Here is a 19,642-nt window from a genome sequence, read left to right as displayed (position 1 = left end):
AATTTCAAATCAATTATTTTGTCGGTTTCTAGGTGTATATCTTCAATTTGTGCAGTACCCTGTCTAGAACGAACTGCGAACTGTAGAATAGTCCAGTTATAAGGGTATTTCATCGTACATAGTCTCATAGCCTTTTCATTGGATTGGGCATGGAGCGGTTGCCTTACTGCCTGAGACACAATTTCACATGAATTTTATACATATCACGTGCTGGCTCCTCTACGGCTGCTTATCTCCGTGCTGACAAACCCTAACCCCGTGGAACCGGGTCGAATTCGCCCGCGCCTGCCTATTCGGGCCATATAAACGGTTTTTCTTGTCGCGAGCTCTTTCCTTACGAGCTCTTCCTCTACGATCGTCAATATAATCATACGCTATAATGGACTCTCCTAAGGAGCTAACTGTCCACCACCATGGGACCGCGCACATCATCCAAGTCTCCGCCTCAGCAACACTACAAGACCTCTCCTCCGAGATAGAGCGCATCCTCAACATCCCCATGGACAACCAAAAGCTCCTCATAGCCCCAAAGCCAGGGATGCAGAAAGCACCATTCCCACCAACTCCTCTCGACGCAATTCTTCAAACCTCCTCCCCAAAGTTCAAGATCACCCTCCTCGGCACCCCCGCCAAAGCAATCGCCGATCTCCACCAACAATCCGCCAGCGAACAGCGACGACAAGAATCACGAGCTGCCGCCCTAAGCGCCGCAAGACGCAACAAACAAACACCATCTTCCAGCCGTAGCGGCGGCATCCACACCATCTCATCCTCAAGCAATAACTACACCTTCCACCGTCTCCTCCCACTATCCTACCTCCCAAACCCAGACCGCTCCCTCGACTTCCTCAAACGCCTCCGCGACGACCCAGGCATCCGCGCCGCCATGATAAAACACAAGTTCTCCGTCCCGCTCTTGACGGAAATGAACCCGGCAGAACACACGACGAGCGAGTCGCGGACGCTAGGTCTGAACCGGAATAAAGGCGAGGTGATCGAGTTGCGTCTGCGAACGGATGCATATGACGGATACCGTGATTACCGTACTATTCGGAAGACGCTGTGTCATGAGCTTGCGCATTGCGTGTTCGGACCTCATGACCGTGACTTCTGGGATTTGACGTCGCAGATTGAGAAGGAGGTTGACCGTGCTGACTGGAAGTCTGGTGGGAATCAGTTGTCTAGTCAAGAGTTTTATAATCCTGGTGATTGGGATAACGTTCAGGGTGGTGAGGAGTTTGATGAGTGTGGGTGGACTGGTGGAGAGTTTGTCCTTGGTGGATTGCAAGGCGACTCAACTGGAGGCCGGGGTGGAGATGGTGCTTCTGGCGGGACGCTTTCTCGTCGGGAAATCATGGCGCGGGCTGCGGAGGAGAGAATGAAGAGGGAGAGTCAGACCGGGAAGCAAGATGATGCTAAGTGATATCATTGTCGCTCATTTGGTGCACTATTCTTTTCATGATTTATGAGTTCTTGCTTTTAAACTACATAGCCTTTGATACCATACATATTCTTCGTTTGTAATTAACTCATTTCTGTACATTGGAGATCGTATATTTTGTCGCGTAATTAGACTAATCTCGGAATATTTACAGCTGCTCGTTGACAAAGAGACCAGCCATACCCTGTCCAGTTCCAATACACATGGAAGTGACCAGAATCTTACTCTTTGTCCGGCGAGCCTCACTCAGAATGGTCGCAATCTGGCGCGCACCTGTAGCGCCGAGCGGGTGACCGATGGCAATAGCACCGCCACGGGGGTTGACCTTGGCGTGGTCAAGACCAAGGGTGTTAACACAGTAGACGGCCATAGAGGCGAAAGCCTCGTTGATCTCGTAGATATCGATATCATTCTTATCAAGCTGGAACTTGCTCAGCAGCTTGGGGATAGCGGCAGTTGGGCCGATACCCATCACGCGAGGGGGCACACCGGCAACGGTGGCGCCACAGAACTTGGCGAGGATAGGCTGGTTCAGCTCGATAGCCTTGGAGCGACGCATGAGAAGAACAGACGCGGCACCATCGGTAACCTGGCTGGAGTTTCCACCAGTGGACTTGTCACCGAACTGCGGGAAGGCAGGGCGAATCTTGGAAAGGGACTCGAAAGTAGTACCGGGACGAATACCATCATCGCGGGTCAGAGTAACCTCCTTAACCTCGCCAGTCTTGGGGTCCTTAACCTTGACAGTGATCGGAGCAATCTCGTCATCGAGCCAGCCATTCTTCTGAGCAACCTCAGCACGACGGAACGATTCAGCGGCATATCGGTCCTGCTGCTCGCGGGGGATATTGAAGTCCTTTCCGATGTTCTCGGAAGTCTGACCCATGGGCTGCATGCAGTCGGCGGCCTCCTGGTTGCGCAGGACCTCCTCGTGGAAGGGCTGCTCCAGTCGGTCGCCAGCGGCGGACATCAGCTCCGCACCCATAGCGACACCGATGTCGATGGCGCCCAGTTGGATCTGGTTGGCGATATCCTGAACGGCCTTCAGTCCAGACGAGCAGAAGCGGTTCACTGTTGAGGCGCCAGCTGTGTGGGGGATGCCGGCGGCAAGAGCTGCGGCGCGGACCATGTAGGCGGCTTTGACTTCGTTGACCTGTCTTTAGGGTTAGAATATTCCATCTATAGATTTGTAGAGTAGAGAAAAGAGATTAAACATACGTTGCCGAGGCAAACATCCTCGATCAGAGCAGGGTCAATCTGTGACTTGGCCAGAGTCTGCTTCAACAGGGCGTAGAGGATGTAGTCCAACTCTGTGTCCTTGAACCCGCCCTTACGCGCCTTGGTCAGGGGTGTGCGGATTGCTAGGGTAATAACCACATCGTCGGGGTTCTTCTGTGTACTGCGTTTGCTTGTTAGACTCATAAAGCACAACTGAGTTCGTTTGAGGACTTACATAGCAGCGAGGCCGCTGGTGGCGCCGGGCTTGAGGTGGCTCAGGAGCGAGTTTAAACGATCTGCGGCCATGATGTATGGAGGTGGAGAGACTGGGTAAATTATATAGTTAGTCTTCTGCTCTTTTTCCCTTCTGCGACTTGTTTTGTTCAACATGCCGGTATTGGCATGGAAGTTTTCGGTGTTAATGCGGGGAAGCTTTGATGTGCGGAGATTTGGGCGAGGGAAGTGAAAACAAGTAAATCACGCGCTGGGCAAGAGAAGAACTTACAATTTTACAGAAGAGTAGGAGTGAAACGAGGAACAAGATAAGCAAAGAAGGAAGGGGAGTTAAGGAGGAGGAGTTAAAGAAGTATGAAGAGAAGAGAAGATCTCCGCTTCGCCCGAGGCTGCCGAGGTTCATTTCGCCTATCAGGTTATCCGGTAAATAAGTACCCGGTACCTCTAATTTGCCCCATAATCCCTAATTGTAAGAAGTACCTAGTACTTTAACGAGGTCTATGGACTTAGCCTGTGGAGATGCCTAGGCAACTCGGTTGATTAAAGTGTTAATCCCGTTGAATTATGGGGTAAATCATTTAATTCTTAGTGTATGGATAAAAGTAGTCCATGCCATTGTTTCTTTAGTTCTTTGCGCAGCTGGGTATACTCGGCTTTCTGCTCTTGGTCATGTCGGCTTTCTTGCTCCTTTCGCTCTTGCAGGAGGATCTCGAGCTCGTTTTTTGTGAGTACGGCTAGTTGTTCGTCCTTAAATGCGATGTATTCTGTTGCTTGTTCGATCGAGGTGTCCTCGCTCATGTCGATAGTAATCGGCTCTACTGATCTGCCAATGGGATCTGCATGTATACACTAGGAGCGATAGCTAAATGCTTATGCTCAGATGATAAATTCATGCGTTATTATACAGGGAAATATGATATACCTAACTTCTTAACTATCACTAATATGTACCCACCATTATCTCGTCGCGCAGCCAATCCTCAAATCTTCCCTCGTGGGCTTTGGGGTCATTATCTTCCCAGTTGTATGAACCAGTGTGATAATTCAAAATCTCGAAATACCTTCAAATGATAAGCCCAACTCAATATACCTCAGATTGGGAAGATACATACATTTTGCTCTTCCATTCGTCTGTGGTCATTTCTGAGTCTAACAAAGACCAATCAATTTGTTCCTCACATTCGGGTTCGTCGTTACAATCCGAATATGTCGAAACGTATGGATGGGTTAGGGCATCTGCCGCTGTGACTCTCTTTTGCGGATCTATATCAAGCATTTTCTCCAAGAGATGAATGGCTAGCAAAGTCAGTATCATTGGAGGTAGACAAATCAGGAGGCACTTGATATCAATCAAGATCTCAACCGACATACCTTCGGGGTCAACATCTCCTAGGGTAGCTCCGAGTGATCGGGGTTCTGTTTCAGGTAGAGAGTCCACAAACTTCATCGTCTATAACTTGTAGTCAGTATCTTATCTTCCATATCTGACCCGGCGGTTTAGAATTCGGTCATACAATGTCGCTGTAAACTGTCTCCATAATCTCTTTGGGTGGCTTCCCAAATATCTCAGTGATCAGTTTGAAATGATGCACGTTGTCTTTTCCCGGTAAGAGGACTTTGCCTAGGAGCATCTCTGCCAGGATGCAACCAGTGCTCCAAATATCCACCGCATAGTTGTATCTCTGCCAAGTCAACATGATCTCTGGAGCTCGGTAATATCGTGTTGAGACATAGCCAGTCATCTGATGATCTTGTTCTCGAGCTAGACCAAAGTCACAAATCTTCAAATCGCAGTTTTCTTTGATCAAAATGTTGCTAGGTTTGAGATCACGATGGATCACACCAGCAGAGTGCATGAATTTTAACCCTCGCTGAGATAGTCAGTTACACTGACATTTCCCAGATAACTCGGGCAGACATACCAGCAGCTGGTAGGTGAAGAACTGGATGAACTTGCCCTCCAATGGCTTCGACCTTGATTGGATCAAATGATGAAGGTCTGTCATGCAACAGTCCATCACAAGATAACTGTATTTCAAAATGTTTAGTATAATTGAATTTGGGGAATATAGAAGTCATTCACGTACAGATCTTCCGCTGGTGAGATGAAGATATCAGACATGTTGATCAACTGTTGGCGGTTAGTGTTCACGTTCATACTTCATCTCTTTTTCTGCACATGCATTGTCATGTTTCAGCTGCTTCATCAAGTGAATCTCACGATACGTGCGCTTGACCCGGGCAGAGCTATCAAAGGGATTCCCTATCTTCTTTATGGCAACCGTTCGGTTGGCCATTGAATCATGCGCCGAGCTGATACTGGATGTTAGTGGTCTTACGGTACGAATAGAATATACAAGGGGATATACCATATTACTCCAAAGGCACCCACACCTCGCGCTTGCAAGTCTGTATACCTGTCGGTAATTTGAAGGGCGGTGCCCATGATTTTATGTGTGACGAATGTGGCCATGATCCCAAAGTTACAGATGTGAAGAAGATTGAATGAATTGCCAGAATAGAGAACTCGAGGATAAGGAGTTCCCGATATACTATAAACCATATACAAAGTACTATAATTAGGTGCCTTCCCAAGGTTCCAAGGTTGTTCTTGCCAGGCCTAGGCCGCGTTGTGGCTACGTCATAGCATGGATATTCCCATGTGATTGGCCGTTTGGCCGTTTTGGATTCTTGATTCCCTGGTATTTCCAAGTTGAGTCCCCACGTATCCATGGATGTTGAATCCAGCCGGTTATTACAGCCGACCCAATAGAGCCTTATCAGCAGATCCCCGAGATCTACATCGTAGGCCGAGCCAGTCAAAGTATATATACCAACCTTGTGGAAGTAGTGGACGTCACCTAGCTTGATTCCTATCAATGTATGTTGTAGGCTTCTGTTTCGCGATTGCGTCAATTATGTCTCAGGTGATTGAATGTGAGAGGCAAAGTCCGATCTTTGCCTTTGAACTTCCCCTTATGCTGGTCAGTGCAAATTGACAGGCCATATCGCATGTGAAGCATCTTTTCTCGGTTTTTCTAGGAGTATTGCAAGTTCAATGAAACCACTGGTACTTCAATTAAAACAGGGCTTAAATCCCTCGTACCAAGGTTATATCGCATCAGCACAAATTGCAGCCAAGCTCAAACCTAAAGCCAAACACCTAACACCATACCATAAAGATCCCCGAGCTAATAAAGCCCATCCGTTCGTCCGTGTCCGTTATCCATGACGTTCCACATCAGAGCAACTGAGGATGTCCAGCATCCTCGTTGCTAATTACGCTACCCACATCAGACCATGTTGGAGTAGCCACACCACCAACAGATCGTCCATCAAGGTCAATAAGAGAACCGTCTGACGTTCCATCCTCGGATCTACCGACATGGCTGAAACTTCCGCTGGTAGAAGGAGCGGCCGAAATATCATTGTGAGACTGAACACTGTCGTGGCCGAAACCATCTAGCGCAGCAAGGTGATTGTGTTCATAGGTTCCGTTGCTTAGCGCATCAGGGTGCGCATAATATACCTGCTGGTGGTCTTCTGTGTGGCTGGAGCCAGATACAGACAAGGGAGAGTTGGGAGAGAATGGATCAAAGAGGCTATCCCCCTCGGGTGCTTCAGACCTAGGTGTGAACTGAATAATAGATTCCGAAGGATGGCTCGAGGGAGCGGACGAGGGGATATCGACATGCAGCTGATTCCGACCCAGCGTAGTTGAAGAGTCGGCCTCGATTTGCTTGCCCCCTCGGCGGAGAGGCTCCGAAGTGCCCAGGTCAACTCCCGTTGAGTTAGCAGTAATTTCTTCGTTGGGTTGAACATCGTATTCGTGGTCTTTTTGTTTACGCAGGTTGCCCTCGTCGTCGACGAGAGCGTCAAAGCTATTATGAGGCTGGCCGGGCTGGCTGGCCTTCCTTCGTGACCCAAGGAGCGTTCCTCGTCGCATGATATCCGCACGAGCAATCCGTCTGCGTTCTTCGGCAATTTCACCAGTCTCCTCAGTCATAGAAATGTCTTGTCTCAACGCTATGTCTTGAGGTTGGATCTCATCGCCGAGGTTGTGCAGGGCTAAGGCGATCTTGCGCCGCGAGGTAGTCACCCATTGTTGAAACTGTGGCGACTCGTACACAGCGATTCCGGCTGCTACAAGCACAGAAACAGTAATGATGAGTCCTGCATGAGAGGTCAGCCTCATCCTCTACATAGTGGGGAACTGATAAGGCCGAGTACACCGCCCGGATGATCCGGGAAGAGGTCGTAGAAGTTCAGGGAAGTAGAGGGCCATACCTTTCGCAAGTGGTGCAGGCATAATGAACCCGAATATTGTACTTGTATCTTTCCTTTCAAAAGTTTTCGAGACTCACCTCCGTCATCCATGGAGCAGAACAAGATGATTCGGTGATGCCTACGTCTTATCCTTACATTAAGGCATGTGACCCGCCAAGCCCTTATCACCGGCCCTAAATACACACCGCTTTGGGCAAAGTTCCCCGCGCGTCAGAGAGATGGACGTGATTGCAAGCTCCCACCTCTTGACTCGATTGTTGTACAGTTCAACTTGAGTGATACCATTATGTCTCGTCAACAGTCGCAGGCCCAACGGCCGTTGTCCCTCACCGAGGAGCTTGAGAAATTGGAGCAGTCCATCACCCTTACAATGCAAGGTAGGGCCAAAAAAGTAAACAAAACAGTCTAGCAGACCGCTCATCATCATGTTCATACAGAGATCGACCACAATTTCAGTCAAGCTCATCGGATAGTTACTACAAGTATATTGCCTCTGGTAGAGCAATATACCGAGCATTCCCGAGATGTCTGGGAAGGTTCCAAGGTCAGCACCACCCGCATATACAGCTATAGACAGCTTTGTTGACTCCCTATAGTTTTGGAAGCAATTCTTCGAAGCTAGTGCCAATGTATCTCTATCCGGCTATGAAGAAAGAAACACCGACGAAGAAACGATGCAGGATCCAACAGCCACGGAGGAAGAGTTGTCCACCGACATAACCCAAAGCACCAGTCTCGACGAGACCATGTCCCACGAGACGCCCTCTTCCCAGCGCCATGAAACACCCCGCCGCGACCAGGCAGACGACGTTGATCTAACAGATCTCGCAATCTCTTCCCATAGCACCCCGCGTGCTCCGGGCCAGCACCACCAGGCCGACGACGACATGACAACCTCCTCAATGGAGTACTCGTCCTCTTACGAGAACCTAAGAAGACAAGTCAACGAATCCGAACCCCCATTCGACCTCCCAGACTCCTCGACCCTCCCATCCACTCCAGGCCGCCAGCTCTTCTTCCCACGCGGCGTATCCGCCACAACCCCGATGTCCTCACCATTCCTCCCGCCCGCGTCGCAGCTCTCCACTCAAGACCGTCGATACCAGAAGACCTCGGACCCAGTACTGCACCAAATGCTCGACAAGACGTACCGGGTGCAAGCCACGCCGCTCGGGAAGGGATTCCGCAACGTGGGCGGCGGCACGAACACTCGACCAAAGTTCAACATCACCCCAAAGCCGGCCGAGACTACCTCCAAGTATGGATATGACGACTCGCCAATTTCGAGCCCGGAGCCAGAGGCGCCACAGCTCCACTCGGAGATTTTTTCATCGCCCATTAAAGGCGTTGACACTCCGGGCACGAACCGCAAGCGACGGACTAGCAGCAATCGCATGCGCGTTACTCCCAGGCCTGGCATGAGTGTTTTGACACCTGCTAAGAAGTCTGCGGGTAAGTCGGCTATGTGGGATAGCGAGGACGATCTGGATTATGACGATGATGAGGATCTTGGGCCGAGTCCTCCTAAGACAATGCAGTTCCACATTCCGCAGAGCCGGTTGATGAGGACACCTGGTAAGATTTGTTCCCTTGGTTTTCTTTTTAATACTCCATCCATGCTAACTTCCTTTGCCCTGGTAGCAAAAGAGGCTTCTAAGCGCATTGTAACCGATTTGCTGGCTACGGCTGGAGCTGGGGACATTACAGATGACTTTGGCGACGACCAAAGCCCAAGTGTGATCCGCCGCATGGAGCGTCTGGAAGATGAAACTTTCTAAATCGACAATCAAAGGAATAAGGCTGACTACAGGTTTTTATCATTGATTCCTGGCATTTCATTTCCATGTCCATTACGTTCTGCTACATTGCCCATATTACAACATAATTGTGACTAAGCACTCACCTACACCCTTTCCCGGTGTAGGTGAGCCCACACCTATTAACAAACCCATACCTGTTAACAAAAAAATCAACATTTCAATTTTAAACCTATTTTTCAGCCACCATACCATCTGGATCTACATATCTAAATAGCTCACTATTAACATCAAGATAATCTCTATCCCCTGATGCCTCTTCTTTTTCTTTGAGAGCCTGATTCGCGCGATGCCAGTAGTCTCGAATCCTTGCGTTCCCAGCCTCATGCCGAATATCCAATTTAGATTCCTTCGTACATCGCCGATACACCTTCGAATTGCCTGCAATTGATGATAATGGACTCTTAGCAGCACCTTTTACCATGCGCTTAGATTTTTTGATAGGAATTTTGTGGCTTTGCATCCTTTTTATCGTTTGTTTTGCAAGTGCTAGGTCTTGGATAGCCTGCTTACCACCACGAATTGCACGGTCTATATGCTTTTGAAGCTTTGGAAGGTCTGGTTCATCGTTCTCGAGTATCAATTGAACCTTATTCTCAACCTTTGAGAATCTTTGATCTGAATTAGGCGGCGAATTCGTTGCCGAACTGGGAAATTCACGGTCTGGTGACGGCGTATGACCATATATCTCAAGGACTGGTTCATCTTCCCAGCCAGGATCAATTTGATCACAAACAATATGTAAATCATAAGGCCAAAGACCTGTATCTCGAAATGATGATTTAATAGTCTGTGCCTTAAAGGTGTCTTTGCGAACTGTTTTGATCATTCGAAGAAAATGTCGTTTATCATCAACATCTCCACCCCATCGTACAATCTCATTGTTCTTTTTTCGGAATTTTTGTTTAAGAACTGAGAATGGCTTGCCATCAAGAGGCTGGCATCGATGTGTTAACTTTGGTATAAACCACCAAGGTATAATGTTGAAGCTTTGGCAAATATGTTCGAATTCCGGGGTTCCATGAGACCCATGATTATCCATAACCAAAATCCTAGGTCTGCCTTTAGCGACTCGCTTTTTAGTGGCATAATGGAAATCTAATAGCCATTGAATAGCAGTTTTATCATCCGTCCAGCCTTTAGCAGTTGGTTTAATAACCCTATAGTTGGTAGGATCATCATCGCCATCGAACCAATCTTCCATTTGTTCGGAACCACGCATTAAAAACCATGGATGCATAACCCAGCCATCGGCAGAGATGCATTCAATGCCGGTAATATTCTGGCCTATTCCACCGGTCGCAATAGTCTCATATTTACGGGTGGAAGCAACATTTTCCTTGGTTCCAATACCAAGCTGAAAGCCAGTCTCATCCCAGTTGTATAGTTCATGGGCCTGGATTTTATTCTTTTTAAGAAACTGGCCAAAAACCTGGTACCAATGAACTAAATCACTGTGTAATTCAGCTTCAATCCTTGCTTTTTCCATTGGTTTTTGTGTGCGTAGAGTAATATGGGGTGGTAGGCGTTGAATGAATTGATAGCCGTACATTTTGCCAACCTGCCGGTCGGAACCACAATGTTGTAAAAGACGATTCGCAGCACCCTCAATATCGATAGCAGTTGGCGGTGTATATACTGAATTAAGGTGCTCAATCCAGCGAATAAGAGAGGCCTCTTGTGAGGAATTTAGGGCCTTTTTGGTAGCTGCACGGCCTTTTCCATTTGTTCTACCGTCCTTTCGGTTTCGAAGCTTCCACTTTGAGACGCCAAAATGAGAGGCTGCGGCCTGAATACTAGTAAATTGGCCTGATTTATAGGATTCGAGGGCATTTGAGAGAAGAATCTCTTCTTTTTCGGAGGAATTCGGCATGGTTTTGATGGTAAAAAATAGGTTTAAAATTGAAATGTTGATTTTTTTGTTAACAGGTATGGGTTTGTTAATAGGTGTGGGCTCACCTACACCGGGAAAGGGTGTAGGTGAGTGCTTAGTCACAATTAGACCTCAAATACCCATGAATAACTATGACGTCATTCCCCAGCGACCACTTTTGCAGATTCATTTCCATTAAAGAGTAGAGAAAGAGAGATAGAGGGCACTGCCTATAGTATTATCATACACGTGGACACAGTAGAACAAATGTCACTTTTGTGGTCTGAGAGAACCCTCGAGACATGAACAAGAAGACAAACGCTTAAGAAATCGTAGGATATGTACTGGCGATGAAGGCCAAGCAAGCAATGTCATCGCCCCCTCCCACCTATCATTGTTGTCCAACAGAGATTTCGGGCTTGGAAGGGAATAGAAAGAAAGTTGGCAGCGATGTCTGCAATGGGTGTCGATCAATGGCGGTCGTGGGGGATGAACAAGAAGCAATAGAGTTATATCTAGGAGCTCTTCTTTTTGTTCTTGGACTCTGTGTCCTTCTTCTCTGTCTTGGAGTCCTTTTCATCACCACTCTCCTCAGACTTCTCCTCCTTCTTCTCTTCACCAGCAGCCTGCTGCTTCTCGTGATTATCATAGAGAGACTGATGCTTCGAGCTCAAGCGCTCCTCCTCCGCAGCAACCATATCCTTCCAGAGATCGCCCTCTGTAGGCTTACCACCCTGGTGAACAGGCTGGTCCTCCTCAACATCCTCAACCCTATTCTTCGCTGCATCGGCCTTCTTCTTCGAGTCCAGCAAGCCGCGACCACGACGCTGATCCGAGATCTCAAATGCAGCCGAAGCACACAACACACCCAGCGTCAGACCCTGTGCATACACACGAGCCTGCACGAGCTTCTGTTGTCCGCTGAGTCCGGGAATGCGACTGACCAGCGCAAACGAGCCAACCATCGACGCAACCCAGGTGGCGGTGATGATCTTGTATTTCTCGCGACGGGCGAAGGCAGCAGCGCGGTCAGTGAAGCTGAGACCGCGGATCTCTTCAGCGCGGAGACGCTCTTCGCGATTCTCGTACCATTGATATGCGGCGTTTTGCTCGTTCTCGTACTCGCGCGAGGCGTGGTCGGCGGCGATGATACCGGTGAAGGTACCCGAGGACGTCACCAGGAAGGCTTTCATGGGAAGGGTTAGGTTGCGGATTGTGTGGTAACGACGTGAGGCGAGTAGGACGCCTGCTACGCCGCCGGCGAGACCGAGGAGGCCGCCGACTGTGCCGCCTTTGACGACGGATCTATTGAGGTTTGTGTCGTCAGTATGGGCTAATCTTGGGAATTGTAGGGTGTAGGACTTGCGTACCTGTAGTGAGCTTCTTCTTGTTCTTTAGTAAGAATCTTCATTGTGTGAGATGTATTTCTTTAAAATGGAAATAAAAGAAAGCTTGGAAGAGGGTGAAATGTCCGATATAAAACCAAAAAGCAAAGGCCGGATCGCATGACGTGGGAGTGCGGGATCTGCTCTTTTTCCGGCGCTGGACCCCGGACATCTCTCGGTCTTGCGCGGAACTAACTTGCCGGACTTTTTACGCTTTTTCCCTATAGATCTCTGACATATTTGGAACTTAAAATTAGATTTACTTTGGTTGTTTCCATAAGAATTTCAATTGATAAAAATTCTGCTTATTTCCACTCGGAATGCGAAGGTGACACACTCCCAAATCCCTAATCAATCCCCGATTGATCCCGAAACGCCCGAACACCGTAAAAATTATCTCACATAACGGAACTGGCCGATGCCATTTTGGAAAGAAATTTACAGGTGCCGAATCTACCGACGAGACGCCTTGCGTGCCGCAGCCTGGCGGGCTTGCATCTTGCGGAAACGATCCTCGCCGCTGGCACCCAAGGGGCGCGCAAACTGAGTCTCGCGCACAGATGTCTGGCGCGGAACCACGGTATAGCTGACGTTGGTACGATCGACACGAGCACGGTTGAGAAGGCGGGGAGGAAGCATCGCGCGGGCACGCTCTTCGGCTTGGATCTCCTCGGCGGTGGGAGGAGCGCGCCTGACAACTTTCCTATAGGGGTGTTAGTGGGTGATAGGGAGACCGTGCAACAATAAACATACGTAGGATCATAATCGGCCTCCTGGTAGACCCGCTTCGAATAATCGTCGCTGCGCTGGAGAATTGGTCGTGTCCACTCGGCCAGCAACTTCTCTGCCATTTCCTTGATGCGACGCTCGGTGCGCTTGCTCTTGGTGTAGAAGACAACCACTTTTCCAATGCCACTGGCAATCAAAGCATCTTTGTTGATAGGAAGCTTGGTAATGGCGGTCAATAGGTCGCGCTGGATGTTGTAAGCGGGCATCGCGCCATCGTCGAGAGGCTCGAGGAAGAATCGAACGGCTTCCAATAAGTTAATCTCCGGGTCGACCAGGGCGCTGGTGTACTGGTTGCGATTAAGGAGCATGATAACTTCGGGAAGGAGCTTGAGCTTGTGCATAGCTGGTTTTCCTTCTTGGCGGCTTATCGCATCCATTTGCGCTGCGTGGGTCATGCGCTTGCGCATATCCTCAATTTCAGCATCCGCCATAGATTCCAAATCCTAACAGTACAGTCAGTAAATGTAGGTGAATACGTGTCACCAAGCGCAACACATACAATGCCATCCTGCTTGCGGAAACGTCTCTTCGCCGGCTTCTTCATCGCCTCATCCATAGCGCGGTCGAGCGCTCGGCGACGTCCTAATAATTGAAAGCTAGTTAGTACAAGCTGTGTGGGGCGGAGAACCAGCTTCCAGCAAAGAGCAAAACATACGGGTCTCCGGGTCAAGAGTCTCCTCATCCACATCGGGCTTATCCTCGCGCTGCTTGCGCTCACGTCGGCGAGATGAGCCTTCTTCGTCGCCTCCCTCATCAGCTCGACGGCTCTTCTTCTCGCGACGACCTTCCTTTCGGCGCGGACGACTCTCGCCATCCTCAGTGCGCTTGCGCTTGTGACGACCAATGAGTTTCAGGTTATCTTCGTCAATAGCAAGTTGTGGGCGGTCCTCGACATCAACATTCTCTGGGTCGAAGCTGTCGAATTGTGCCTCGTCAACCTCGGACAAAATAGACTCGTCGTCTGAAAGCTTGTCATCATCAACTTCGTCGTCGTCTCCGTCGTGTAGATCATCGTCAACGTTTTCCGTGGCTTCCTTGGCGTCGGCAGCAGGTTCAGTGAAGTTCTCGCCCTCGTTGTCGTCACCAGTAACCGGAGTTGCGACTTGCTCGGGGACTTCGGGATCGGGAGAGGCGGCGGGCGAGGCGGCGGGCGAGGCAGCAGGCGAGACAGCCTTGCGGTCCGGTGAAGCAGACATGGCGGTTCAGATGACGGTAATTGTAAGGGGATAGATTAAGAGCAAAGGTTCGAAGGTGTAGAGATCAGTTAGGGGAAGTATCGCAAACAAGTCACGGTACGTTATCTGCCTAAGTGATCCCGACGCCTCTCCGCAAAATCAACTGGTGCTCTGCAGATTCGAGCAGATCAGGTAAGATGTGGAGATAGGGATTAAAAAGAGGAGCTCAGCACAAGCTTCTCACTAAATTAAGTAGAATGCAAGTGGATAGAGAGAGGGGAGGTAGTGAAGGCAAAACCTCAAGAAGTGAAGGAGAGCGGTGGTCTGTGCTCCCGTGATTTAATTCTCCAGTCCGACTTAACAACATCCTCGCCACATTCAACTCTCACAACATCTATTATCTGAACTCCCTTTCATTCTTTAATTCTTCATCATATTCAAAATGTTTGCCCCAGGTATGCTCCCAGTTCCATGCCTCTTTGCTCTACCAAACTCCAGCTGACGATATAATTCTGTTAAGGCCAAGAACAGATCTCCAAGGAAGAGATTAAGGTCAGCCTCACGCCATGACCTCTGCCACAAGTGGCATCTGATGCTAATATATTTTACAGGCTGGCGAGATCGAGGCCAGCCAGACTGTCCAGATGGCTCTTGCCGGTGGTTTCCTCCTCTACCTGTGTAAGTCGAGTATCTGGTCCACAAAGCCTCGGAAGAACAGAGAACTCGAAACGAGTCAGAGAACGCTTCAGTGAATTGAAAAACTAACACTGTGATCCAATACATAGCCCCCTTCGCCGTCGACTTCGTCCGCAAGTTCCTTTAAGCCGGTTGACCCGTCTTCCGCTCCTTTTTCTTGCCCTTCCCGGACTGTGATCGACGAATCGCTGGTTATGATTTCGCGATGACATGCAGGAGAACTGGATAATTGATTTTTCCCCCTGGCATAACTTTTTCTTCCAGCGAAAATTGGACGAGATCGAGCATGGGCACCTAATCTAAGGAAAACCCTTGAAGCTCATCTACTATACCTTTTGGATCCTGGGTAGTGTCGGTTGGGTGATGTATTATTATTGTGTATATGCATACGCTTGTTGTCATTTGCGTTTTGTGAGATATGGAGCAAATCAGAAATAAGAAATTGCAATCTATCAGAATCAGGGTCTTGCCACCTTGTGGTAAAGTAATGAGTCAACATGGCAGAGCAGAGAATTAGTTCATGGCATATTTGGCATGAAACTACTTCACCCAATCAATCTGCCACAGTATCATTGTCAATGTATTGAGGCTGTCTCTATGCATGACAACCAGTACTTGGATATGCAACTATAAAACGTCCTTCTAAATAGCTGGTTTCAGTTCGCCCGGTGGGACTAGATATCTACGATGCCATCGGACTCCCAAAGAAGATGAACTCAATATGTGCCTTGTGTCAACGCAATGCATCCATGCTTTTCTCCATATTTATGCATAACAGCACTCTATGTTTGAATATACAACCACAAAACTCTAGCTAGTTTTATAGTAGGAGGCCCAGTGGTACCGAAGATCTAAGATGTTGTGTAACCCTTAAAAGATGTGATTAGATACGTTGTACAGAGTATCCTCGGGTTATCCAAGGATATTTGTCTCCTGCTTGTCCAGAGCTTCATTTTGAAAGGTGCTATCCCTATACGAATGGATACAGCATCCTTCGTATTCAGGTAGGAATCCACTAATATTATGTAACGGCGGGCTGGTTTTACAAGATTGTGCTCTACTAAAGGGGATGGAGGCGGAGGAAGAGGCAGGGAGATATAGGCAAAAAGAGCACGTAAAAAAAGTAAATGATACAGACCGAGAACGATCGACAGACCAAGCCTGACAGACCAAGCCTACGTCAAAAGAGCAAAAGGAGAGAATGCCCTTGGGCGTTAGCTAATTCCAGGTAGCTAACGCCGAAGGGCATGGAATATAGGGAGTTGATGTTAACTTTAAGGGAATAAGATAACCAGAAAAAAGCATACTACGTACAGCAGAGAGAGCAAATCGATCAATTTGAGGCAGCCTCAACAGAAAGGCCCTAAAAAGCAGGGTGAAAGCAAGAGGAATTGGATGCTTGGAATAGCGATATGGTGGTGACCTGAGGGCGAAGTTGGTTATATCCAATCTCTATATACCCTCACTATGATAGATACTCACTGGCTAGGGGCTACGCATGGATAGTACATGTCATTACCACGACCTGGAAAGTAAATCCACTCATAAAAAGACACCCAAAGCGGAATGAAGAGTGTTCAGCAAAGAAATTTGTATTTAGATATGCATTACAATGGCCTGATCCCCAAGAACGCCAGTACCCCGATGGCCGTAGACATTAAGTCCAAACATGTGAGGAAATGTGAGGAAATTGAGATTCGAAATAGCACATAGAAAGTTATAGAGCAATGTACTCAATTCCCAATCGCTTTCTCCACCTCGTTGAAGTCGTTCTTGATGGACTCCATCTCCTTCTGGAGATGCTGGATCTGAGAGTGGTAATCGTCCAGAATCTGGAAGACAAAAGGTTAGCGAGTCTTCGTGTACTGAAGCTTTACCAGTTTGGGGATGACGAACCTTCTTTGCTGTCTTCAATGTCTGTTCATCAATGTCATCCTCCGCTTGTGCCACATTTACCCCGGCGCGATCCATCTCCACTTGCAGTCGCTTAGAGTGTTCGTGGATGGCCAACATACGGGCCCAGATTTCTTCAGCGCGGCCATTGAGAGATGGGTCGAAAACGGCACGTTCCAACTCAACAAGCTTTTTCTTCAACTGTTCCTCCGCTTCATCCATGGCATATCCTCTGTTGCGAAGGATCTGCGTCTTGGCAGCAAGGGAGAGGCATCGTTTGCTCAGAATAATGTGTTTGCGCCGGCAGTCAGCGATCTTGACAGAAAGGTTGAGATCATGCTTCGAGAGAAGCCCGGTCAAGCAATTATTGATCTCGTGCAGCCGCGACTGCATCATAGTGAGGAAGTCCCTTTGTCGCTGCGCGCGCTTACCGAGGTCCCAGAAGCCCTTTACAAGCACAGGGACATATCCTGGACCCGGACGCTTGCGCAAAGCCTCCTCCCATTTTGACTCGTCGTCCTCAGGACCCGGTTGGTAGAAAGGTGCGGCCTCCTCGCCGACATTGTTGTACAGATAGGCTCGGAATGGCGAGCTTTGGCTGGGCGGATCCCATTTATCCTTGATGATGGCTACTTGCATAGGAACAGTTCGGTGCACTAGAAAGCAGTCTTGTCAGTAATGCTTCGTAGTGAAAGATTACAATAGGCTCACCCCCAGTAATAGCTCGGCCGGGGGACCAGAGGCTTGACGAAAGAGAAGGCTGTTGCTGCTGGGGCTGTGGCGTTGTCATCGTGTTCTGGCCGAATTGTGATTGCTGTGGTTGCTGCTGGCCGAAGGCATTTGGTTGTTGTTGAGTGGCGGACCCGAGACCAAGTCCTCCTAACGCACCCCCTGGCTGTTGTGTTTGCTGCTGGCCTCCGGAGAAGAGACTACCTTGCGGTTTCTGTAGCGAGGAGCCGAATGCGCTTCCTTGCTGTTGCTGTTGCTGCTGCTGCTGCGGCTGCCCAAAAGCACTTGAGCCGAAGGAATTCTGGGGGGGCTGTAGATTTCCGAACATCGATCCTGATTTCTGCTGGGGTGCGGCACTTGCGCCGAACGCACTTCCGCCAAATGCACCGGTTGCTCCTGTTGCCGTCGCTGCTGGCTGTTGGGTCTGCCCGCCGAACAGTGTGCTGGTGTTGGGCTGGGTTGCGGCCGGGGCGCCAAAGGGAGACGGCTTCGGTGCAGTGTTGCCGAACATGGACGTATTGGCCTGAGGCTGGCTTCCACCAAAGAGAGACATGATGGGCAATCAAAAAGGCACAAAAAAAAAGCACGATAAAGAGGGAGCGCGTCAATGGATCAATAAAGCACTGGCGCAGCCAGATTAAGAGCGCTGATGGGAAATAGAAACAAGTCCAAGGCGCATAGTCCAGGGACTGAGGGTTGGCAGTCGAAGGTGAGAAAGCTGAGGGGTTCCTCGATGGAGCTCGAAGGCCGAGAAAGATGAGAGCCGGAGCTCGATTTGTTTGTGTCACGTGATTGACTATTATTCGCAAACAGTTTTAATGCATATTGAAAGAAATATCTGAATAATTTAGTGAATTGGTATTGATCTATTGTTCTGTGTTATTGTCCTAATGGTTTTTTTCTCATTGATATATTCAATTAACAAAGGCAACACTCATACACGCTGTATGCCAACACTGCACCTGGGCAACATGTTACGCTGACCTAAGCACAATCTAACCAGCCAATCACCGACGAGCCAAATTTCATTCCACCGCAACCCGCAGCTCTCGACTATCGATCTCCAAGTCTCGTCTCAATTGCACCTCTTTCCCCTCACAGTCGTTCTGACAAGCCACCGTCGCCATGGCCCAAAGAGATGCTCGGTATGCACCTTAATCCCAATTGCTTCCTCTCTGTCAAGCTCAATGTGAAACGCTAACCTCTATCCCTCCGCGCACAGCTTCAACCAGACTGTCCTGGTGGACACCACGCCCATGCCCGATCACATTCCCAAGGTGGAGGAGATCGGTGCCACATCTGCACCCCTGATGAGTGCATCCTATTTCATTGGAGACCGCTGCAAGGCCTTCAATGACGACTTCATGAAGTGCAAGTCCGAGGCCAATGGCCGCGGGGAGATCGACTGCTTGAAGGAGGGTCGGAAGGTGACGCGCTGTGCCGCTAGCGTGTATGTTTCTTTTGTAATTCGCCTTTGAGTTGAGAAGGAGATATTGACCCCTCACAGCATCAAGGACATCAACACCCACTGCCTCGACCAGTTCAAGGCCCACTGGGAATGTCTCGAGAACAACAACCACCAGCTTTGGGAGTGCCGCAGGGCCGAGGTGCAGCTTAACAGCTGTGTCTTTGACAAATTGGTATGATATATGCCCTCTTTCTCTCGATCATCTTAATCACCTCGCATCCATCGCATCCGCCATCACCCCCGGACTAGAGCTAACATACACTTTCCTTGTTTCTTTTAGGGCTTGAAGAAGACCCTCCCTGGTGCTCCCGAGAACCAGGTTCCTGTTCACTTGCGCCCCAAGCAAAAATACGCACAGTACCCCGGTCCCCAGTGGTAAACACTGTCCCGGTTCACTTTGTCCTCTCTAGACTCGCCCTGATTGCACCCTCACCCTTCCCTCTCATAATCTGGGCACCGTCTTTTTTCTATATCACTGTTTTATTTGGATGCTCGACCGTAAATCCGGTCTATGTTTGTGTAAATATCTCTTGGCATCATGAATGGTTACATGATTTTCTGCTCAATCTCCAAAGCCTCGCTGCATGGGGCAATATGCTTTCCAACCCATTGCAGTTTGCAATGGCATGTTTTCGAG

The 19,642-nt window shown here is 49.0% G+C and overlaps 11 protein-coding genes across 11 annotated transcripts; 4 read left to right on the top strand and 7 right to left on the bottom strand.

Annotated features, from left to right (window-relative positions):
* Window positions 1-379: 379 nt before the first annotated feature.
* Window positions 380-1,423, top strand: N7471_003202 (putative zinc metalloproteinase; the record flags this gene model as incomplete). Its single annotated transcript, XM_057275922.1, has 1 exon — window positions 380-1,423. The coding sequence occupies one exon, from the start codon at window positions 380-382 to the stop codon at window positions 1,421-1,423; it is 1,044 nt and encodes a 347-aa protein (XP_057140560.1).
* Window positions 1,424-1,589: 166 nt separating this feature from the next.
* kat1 (putative 3-ketoacyl-CoA ketothiolase (Kat1)) lies at window positions 1,590-2,965 on the bottom strand (the record flags this gene model as incomplete). The annotated part of the gene is made up of 3 exons (XM_057275921.1): window positions 1,590-2,594; window positions 2,660-2,840; window positions 2,895-2,965. The coding sequence occupies 3 exons, from the start codon at window positions 2,963-2,965 to the stop codon at window positions 1,590-1,592; spliced, it is 1,257 nt and encodes a 418-aa protein (XP_057140559.1).
* Window positions 2,966-3,478: 513 nt separating this feature from the next.
* Window positions 3,479-3,691, bottom strand: N7471_003200 (uncharacterized protein; the record flags this gene model as incomplete). Its single annotated transcript, XM_057275920.1, has 1 exon — window positions 3,479-3,691. One exon carries the CDS (start codon window positions 3,689-3,691, stop codon window positions 3,479-3,481), a length of 213 nt encoding a protein of 70 aa, XP_057140558.1.
* Window positions 3,692-3,833: 142 nt separating this feature from the next.
* On the bottom strand, window positions 3,834-5,366 carry N7471_003199 (uncharacterized protein; the record flags this gene model as incomplete). Its single annotated transcript, XM_057275919.1, has 8 exons — window positions 3,834-3,954; window positions 4,006-4,189; window positions 4,265-4,343; window positions 4,408-4,764; window positions 4,816-4,921; window positions 4,981-5,024; window positions 5,131-5,206; window positions 5,263-5,366. The coding sequence occupies 8 exons, from the start codon at window positions 5,364-5,366 to the stop codon at window positions 3,834-3,836; spliced, it is 1,071 nt and encodes a 356-aa protein (XP_057140557.1).
* Window positions 5,367-6,134: 768 nt separating this feature from the next.
* Window positions 6,135-7,202, bottom strand: N7471_003198 (uncharacterized protein; the record flags this gene model as incomplete). The annotated part of the gene is made up of 2 exons (XM_057275918.1): window positions 6,135-7,066; window positions 7,181-7,202. 2 exons carry the CDS (start codon window positions 7,200-7,202, stop codon window positions 6,135-6,137), a joined length of 954 nt encoding a protein of 317 aa, XP_057140556.1.
* A 264-nt stretch (window positions 7,203-7,466) lies between these two features.
* On the top strand, window positions 7,467-8,958 carry N7471_003197 (DASH complex subunit ASK1; the record flags this gene model as incomplete). Its single annotated transcript, XM_057275917.1, has 4 exons — window positions 7,467-7,557; window positions 7,618-7,724; window positions 7,777-8,755; window positions 8,822-8,958. The coding sequence occupies 4 exons, from the start codon at window positions 7,467-7,469 to the stop codon at window positions 8,956-8,958; spliced, it is 1,314 nt and encodes a 437-aa protein (XP_057140555.1).
* A 2,427-nt stretch (window positions 8,959-11,385) lies between these two features.
* On the bottom strand, window positions 11,386-12,281 carry N7471_003196 (HIG1 domain-containing protein; the record flags this gene model as incomplete). Its single annotated transcript, XM_057275916.1, has 2 exons — window positions 11,386-12,175; window positions 12,241-12,281. The coding sequence occupies 2 exons, from the start codon at window positions 12,279-12,281 to the stop codon at window positions 11,386-11,388; spliced, it is 831 nt and encodes a 276-aa protein (XP_057140554.1).
* Window positions 12,282-12,533: 252 nt separating this feature from the next.
* On the bottom strand, window positions 12,534-14,476 carry N7471_003195 (transcription factor SPN1). Its single transcript, XM_057275915.1, has 4 exons — window positions 13,700-14,476; window positions 13,544-13,626; window positions 13,009-13,487; window positions 12,534-12,958 (listed from the first exon to the last, which is right to left on the bottom strand). Exons 1-4 carry the CDS (start codon window positions 14,238-14,240, stop codon window positions 12,709-12,711), a joined length of 1,353 nt encoding a protein of 450 aa, XP_057140553.1. The 5' UTR covers window positions 14,241-14,476; the 3' UTR covers window positions 12,534-12,708.
* A 125-nt stretch (window positions 14,477-14,601) lies between these two features.
* N7471_003194 (uncharacterized protein) lies at window positions 14,602-15,373 on the top strand. The gene is made up of 4 exons (XM_057275914.1): window positions 14,602-14,674; window positions 14,740-14,771; window positions 14,831-14,897; window positions 15,005-15,373. The coding sequence occupies exons 1-4, from the start codon at window positions 14,662-14,664 to the stop codon at window positions 15,040-15,042; spliced, it is 150 nt and encodes a 49-aa protein (XP_057140552.1). The 5' UTR covers window positions 14,602-14,661; the 3' UTR covers window positions 15,043-15,373.
* Window positions 15,374-16,648: 1,275 nt separating this feature from the next.
* On the bottom strand, window positions 16,649-18,090 carry N7471_003193 (putative nucleoporin; the record flags this gene model as incomplete). Its single annotated transcript, XM_057275913.1, has 3 exons — window positions 16,649-16,747; window positions 16,812-17,464; window positions 17,520-18,090. The coding sequence occupies 3 exons, from the start codon at window positions 18,088-18,090 to the stop codon at window positions 16,649-16,651; spliced, it is 1,323 nt and encodes a 440-aa protein (XP_057140551.1).
* A 490-nt stretch (window positions 18,091-18,580) lies between these two features.
* On the top strand, window positions 18,581-19,567 carry N7471_003192 (coiled-coil-helix-coiled-coil-helix domain-containing protein). Its single transcript, XM_057275912.1, has 4 exons — window positions 18,581-18,682; window positions 18,760-18,987; window positions 19,045-19,177; window positions 19,286-19,567. The coding sequence occupies exons 1-4, from the start codon at window positions 18,663-18,665 to the stop codon at window positions 19,382-19,384; spliced, it is 480 nt and encodes a 159-aa protein (XP_057140550.1). The 5' UTR covers window positions 18,581-18,662; the 3' UTR covers window positions 19,385-19,567.
* Window positions 19,568-19,642: the final 75 nt, after the last annotated feature.

Source organism: Penicillium samsonianum (assembly GCF_028829775.1).
Source record: "Penicillium samsonianum strain IBT 33392 chromosome Unknown utg000002l_segment0_segment0, whole genome shotgun sequence".
NCBI lineage: Eukaryota > Fungi > Ascomycota > Eurotiomycetes > Eurotiales > Aspergillaceae > Penicillium > Penicillium samsonianum.
This window is presented reverse-complemented; position numbering and strand designations above follow the sequence as displayed.